The sequence below is a fragment of the Acipenser ruthenus genome, chromosome 3 (assembly GCF_902713425.1).
Source record: "Acipenser ruthenus chromosome 3, fAciRut3.2 maternal haplotype, whole genome shotgun sequence".
NCBI lineage: Eukaryota > Metazoa > Chordata > Actinopteri > Acipenseriformes > Acipenseridae > Acipenser > Acipenser ruthenus.
The window spans coordinates 77271910-77277913 of NC_081191.1; the positions used below are offsets into that span (position 1 = coordinate 77271910).

A 6004-nucleotide genomic window follows, 5' to 3' on the forward strand; every position below is an offset into this window, starting at 1 on the left:
TGTCTGTGTGTCATTTGCATTAAAGTGCTTATACATATATCTAACAAAATAATTCTAGTAAATCTTATCTAAAATGTATTGCTATTATTTTTATAGATATTACATTTTCTTATATGAAAGAGGCACTCATGTTAAACATGTATTTTGATTTTAATGTTTTTTGTTTTTTTCATAGCATAGCTCTGCAGCCAACATACATGAGTTGCTTCTTTTGAGTTTGTCCTTATAGGAAAAACAATTGTGAAAATTTCACTTTTTTAGACAATCATACTTCTTATATATATATATATAATTAATTCCACAAAATGCAATTGACTAAAACAGTCTTTGTTTATGAATGGCTTAATGTATTCCCCTCTCCCCCCAGTTGGACGGAGATGATGCAGAGCCTACATCTTTTGATAAGGAGGGTCAGGATGAGTATGATGAGATGCCCATGCCTGTGTGAGCTGCCCATCCACCACCTGCCCTGACAATCAGCCATGCCAGCCTACCAGCCACCCAGCCAATCAGGGTGCCAGGGCCACTCAGGATGGAACCAGACCTGCTCCTCCACTGTGCATTTGTAAATGGTGGAATGCTGTTTGTGGTTCTTTCAGAACCCCCTCCCCCCAAAAAACAAGTTCCTGAAACAACATGTGCTGAAGCACTTTATAATATGGATGGGTCACATGAACCTGATGCCACCTAAAAAAAAAATACCCAAAACACTTATTTATATTCCACACACACAATTTTTTTTTTGTATATTTCAATAGGGATTGCTTAATCAGAAACAGATTTTCAAGTCACACATGTGCCAGGCTTTTTCTTCCCTTGGAGCTGAATGACAAAACTAGCTAAGGCTATGTAAGTCCCCCACACACACGTTAAATAAAAGAGCTGCTCATTTTCATTATCACATGGGCAGAAACTTAATGAAAGTATAAATGGTGAGTGTGAATCCCAAGAGACAGCCAGGCTTCAGTTTAACATCATCATCTCAGCTGCTTTTGCAATCACTATGAAAGAATTCTATGTGCAGTGTATTTATTTTGTATTGCTTTGTTCACCACTACCAGAGAACAATACCTTTCTTTTCATACCTCTGTATTCAACCCCCCCCCCCCCCCCCCCCCCCAATATAAGTTAGAGGTTATTATTTGTGACTGATGGTAGCCACAGAAAGTGTCTTAAACTGGAGAAATAATGTGTTTAGGAATTCAGGTAACAAGGGTGGTTATTTAGGGATCACAGCCTCTGTATTCTAGGAGTAGCCCAGTGCTTGTCCCTTATTCCCCAACCCAAAATCTTAAGCAAACACTCGTAATCATGAGGCCTGACCCACCTGATGCGTAATGCTCTACTGTGGTTCCAGCTCGCTGTCCCTTTCACAAACACGCACAAACAAATGTAAACAAATTACAACCGCTCAACTCATTCCAGTTTCTCAAGACCAAGGTGTCTTTTTTTTTTTTTTTTTTTAAATCATTCCATGTAATAATATTCTTTCTCTTTTTGGCAAGAGGGAAAGAGGGTACATTTTAAAGAAGCAGCACTAGCTTGTTGTTTTGGATGATAGTACCGCTAAATGTTTTTTAAAAAATTGAAGCAGAGTAAGCTCTAGGTTGACAGTGCATTGAAGTGCCACAAAGGAAAGGGGTTGGTGTTGTGTTAATCTTTGTTGGTGTCGATCCACTGTTAAACCTGACGTGTGGATACATGAACGTATTACACTGCGCACGTGTTTGCCTTCTTTATAAAGATGTTTTAGAATACAGAAATATATTTTAGAATGTCATGAATAAGCGGAAAACATAAAATTATATTGTTATTGTATACCACTGGTGTGTATGTATGTCACACAAACATACATACATTAACTATATAAAATACATTTGATTCAATTGTGGCCTTAAAAATGTACACACGCAGGGTAACTGTTGAGCATGCTTACAAATATATTGGAATTGGAAGATAGCGGCTAGAATGTAGGAATCTTCTCCCTGTCACTGGGTCAGAGCTTTCAGTTCTACTGTATGTTTGACTCTGTTAATGGAAAGTGTTGCATTTGTGTTTATCAGAATGATTAATAAATCTTTTTTTTTTTTATTTTTTCCTGTGGGGAGGGAGTTTATTTATAGACTGAATGGCATTTGACCTATATACAGTTTCTTTTTATACTGTATACTGCATTCAACACTATTATCTTACTACATTGTGTGTTAATAGAGTATATACAAAAATTATCTTTTGGTTTTAGCCAAATATACCATATTTATTTAGCTGTGTGATATTTTATCCAGGATAATCATGTGGGGTGTACAGACCCTTTACCAACGTACTTGAATCCTGGTGTGGCAGTGAAGAAGCATTCAATGCGATAAAGGGGAGTTTATAACAGTTTTGATATAAAAGTTTCAGGTGATTTAAGGCTTTGTGCCAGTGCATGGGGAATTTCTTAAAAATAAATACATTTTAGAAAACTAAGACACACACTATGCATTGTTTTAATTCATGTTTTATTTTTATTTTTATTTTGTATTCCCATTGTAGTGGAGATAGAGAATAGGTGTGTTAGATGTTTTTGTGTTTTTTTTTTTTTTTAATTCTCACTACTTCTTTACTGTTGCTGCTATCCGGCAAGTAACATAATATCAGCAGCGTGCCAGCTGATTTGATGAGGCAGGAAATTACAGATATCTTTTAAAATGGGAATTGGTGGACTCGGTAAAAGCAGTGCTTCGTTAGTTCTTTTAAGAAATATAGTATAGCCATAGTTTTATATAGCCTATTTTCACACAGTAGGAACTATGCATGTACGCTTGTAATGAATTGACATCTCAACCCATTGGATTGATCGGAAGGGCAAGAAAAAGTTGGATGCAAACCGCAAACTATACAGTTCCAAAGGTGAATGTCTTGCCATTCAACTAAAGAACAAGCTCCTGTAGTCGAGAGTTAAGTAGGGGTCTTATGCGGATGTCAGTATTGTTAACTCATCAGCTGCTAGGAGGAGGTTCATTACAGTCTCCTCCCGCTTTATCAAAGCTCATCCTTGAGCATAAAGACAAGTGCACAGCCAGCTAGGCTCAGGGAGGGGGTTTCAATGTCGGGCTTGTAACCGCGGCCACTTGCTGTACCCCAGGATTCGGAGCAACTTTAGAATCACGTGTCTCGCAAGCCAGCATACGTGCTATAGCTGTAATAGAAAGAACACAGACATTAGATTTGCCCTGTATCTGCCATCACAGTATTGAATGGCCATTTGATTGAATGGGGTTTTTAGACCATGCTTTAGGAGTTTAGAACAGGATTATTAAAATAGAAATGTAAAACACATTTACCAAACTATAGTTTATTTTTATTTTTATTTTTATATATATATATATATATATATATATATATATATATATATATATATATATATATATATATATATAAATATGCACATACATACATACATACATACATCCACACAAAATATTAATAGTTTTGACATCTAGGTTTCAGCTGGGTACAGTGTGGTCAAATCCACCTTTCCATATGAAAGGGAAATATATCCTAAAAATATTTGTTTTGGCTACTTTGATGTATTTCTAATATATTCTAAATGTTAGCAGAATAAAATACATTCTGACTGTATATGAAATAAGATCAAATACATTTGCAGTATATTTCAGATATATTTCCTTCATATGTGGGCTTACCTGGGAGACACAGCACTGTATGTTGCTGGCACACAAAACGTGCTATTTAAATTTCACAAATAAAGAATAAGATTTGGTGTTTCACGCCCATTTGGCAATACTGTATTGTGTGTAGTTGTGTTGCTGTGTAGGTTTTATTGTTTGAAAGTCTGGCAGACATTTTTATTATATATTCTGTTTTTTTTTAAATCAGCATTCTTGAATGATGTGGGAATAACAGCACGAGAGTGCCTTTCCCCTGGTCAGTCACTTAGATATATATATATATATATATATATATATATATATATATATATATATATATATATATATATATATATATACTGTACACTACACTACACACACACACACATTGATTTGGCAGCGTGCCTTAACCCTGCCCCAGAGAAAGAGAGTGTGCTGTTTGCAGTGATAAGAAGGCAGTCCGTTCTCCATGCCAATCCAGTTCTTAATCTGTCTGTAACGTGTTGCTTGTTGTTGCTACATAAATAAATAATGATACTGTAATGGGCGTAGTGTTGTGGATGATGTAGTTTGTATCAGATTATCTGTTAGATTTGTGTCAATTGCTACAAGCTGTACATAGTTCTACATCTAGTTTTTAAAACAATAATAAATGCAAATTTTCTATTTAACTCTACTGGTGTTTTTTGTTTTGTTTTTTGTTCATCAAATTTAATTGCATTCATTTGTGAAGGTTTAAATAAGATCCTGTGTCATGTAAAATGAATTTTACAATATAGGATGGTGATCTAGCAGTTTCTACAAGTCCCCAATACAAATAGTAGCAGCACATTCCATACCAATTTATTTAACCATGCACCTGAGGGATCACTGTTTGGAGTAGGTGAGAGTAATTCAGTAGCCATGCTTTTCGACTACTATCAAGTCCCTCAAAGAACGTAACAGTGATCTGCTAGAAAGTTGGAGCTAGATCCAGTCTCAACAGTGAATGTATTTTAACTTAACAACAACTCTTCAACTGGAATTCAACATCCTAAGGGCTGGTTTAGAATTAGAAGATAAGACTATTGGTTAATTAGAATAAGAGCAATAGCATTTTTGGCTTATACATATCACGCCTTTCACATAGTGTTTTCCCCTACGTCAGATTATACATTAAAGAAAGCTCAAATTTGATCATTTTATAACAGCTAATTGCTGTAAGAGGTGACAATTAACGGAGATGTAGCAAGTCGAGGATAGGGTCCGGTCTCGTATGAGAGTGTTGATGTAATGTGAACGTGCTGGGGGGGGAGGATTGTCGGATTCGAATGGAAAATGACTTTACAATTCGTTGCCACCAGGCAGCAGTGTGGAATTATAGTTGACAAACCCTGATGGCAGATGGCTGATGGGTTATGTAAAAAAAAAAAAAAGTCTATTGGTCGACAAAGAGGATATATATGTGTATTCAGAAAGCCTTATTTCCTATGTGCTGTTTAAATGAAGCTATGTAGAAGTGTTTAAGGAAAGTAGGCCCAATGGTGCTTCACAGCTGAAGTTCAGTTCAGAATACACTATGCAGTAGTGCATAATGATACATCGATACAAAACCATTGCTTTTTGAGAAATGTAGGACATTTTAATGTGTGCTAATTTTCCAATGCCTTCTTACATTCAGTCCAAGGACCACACAAACATTTTAGTAGTTGACTGATGCCATAACTGTCATGTTTTCATATCACAGCATAGATTTTGAAAAAAAAAAAATCTGTAAATAACTCGAAGTTAAAGCACTGTGGTAGTGCCCATGCAAACTTGTATTATCCTTTTTCAAAAAAGCATATTACATCTGGTTATGTGACTGTGTCTTAATATTCTGCAGAAGTGATACATCAGTAATTTGTGCAGCTGTCTTGTAACACTGCATTTTCTCATCACAGAACATACCCCATAACTACATGTAAGGGATTTAAGTTGCATAAGAATGTATTCCGTCAGGTTTTTTACACCAAAGTGTGTGTTACATATTGCACGTGTTTATAATTATGTGTCTAGCCACTTCATTTAACACCCGAGGTCATGGATTGTAGCAGCTGTCCTGTATCCTCCTTTCTTCACCACCATTGAGCAGGTTCCAATAGCGAAAACGCCATAGCAACAAGACAATAAAACATGCAAATTAATTTTGTAAGAAGACTCAACTCACCACAAGGTTCAGACAGACTTGTGTTGTGACCGTGAGGGATTTTGCAGTGTCTCCTGAAGTTTGAAAGACACATGCCTGATTTGTTATGAAATTAACACGCTGAATGACACACTAGACTAAACAAACAACTGCGAACCAATACCAATGAAAGGCGGATCGACAA

The 6004-nt window shown here is 36.0% G+C and overlaps 1 protein-coding gene across 11 annotated transcripts in view; it reads left to right on the forward strand.

Annotated features, from left to right (window-relative positions):
* The window catches only part of slc4a2b (solute carrier family 4 member 2b), a 99383-nt gene extending 95054 nt beyond the window's left edge, over positions 1 to 4329 (forward strand). For all 11 annotated transcript variants that reach the window (XM_059017162.1, XM_033992501.3, XM_033992507.3 and 8 more), the window contains one exon: positions 368 to 4329. In XM_059017162.1, coding sequence (XP_058873145.1) covers positions 368 to 448 — 81 coding nt within the window. In that variant the 3' untranslated portion in view covers positions 449 to 4329. The remainder of the gene's footprint in view (positions 1 to 367) is intronic.
* Positions 4330 to 6004: the final 1675 nt, after the last annotated feature.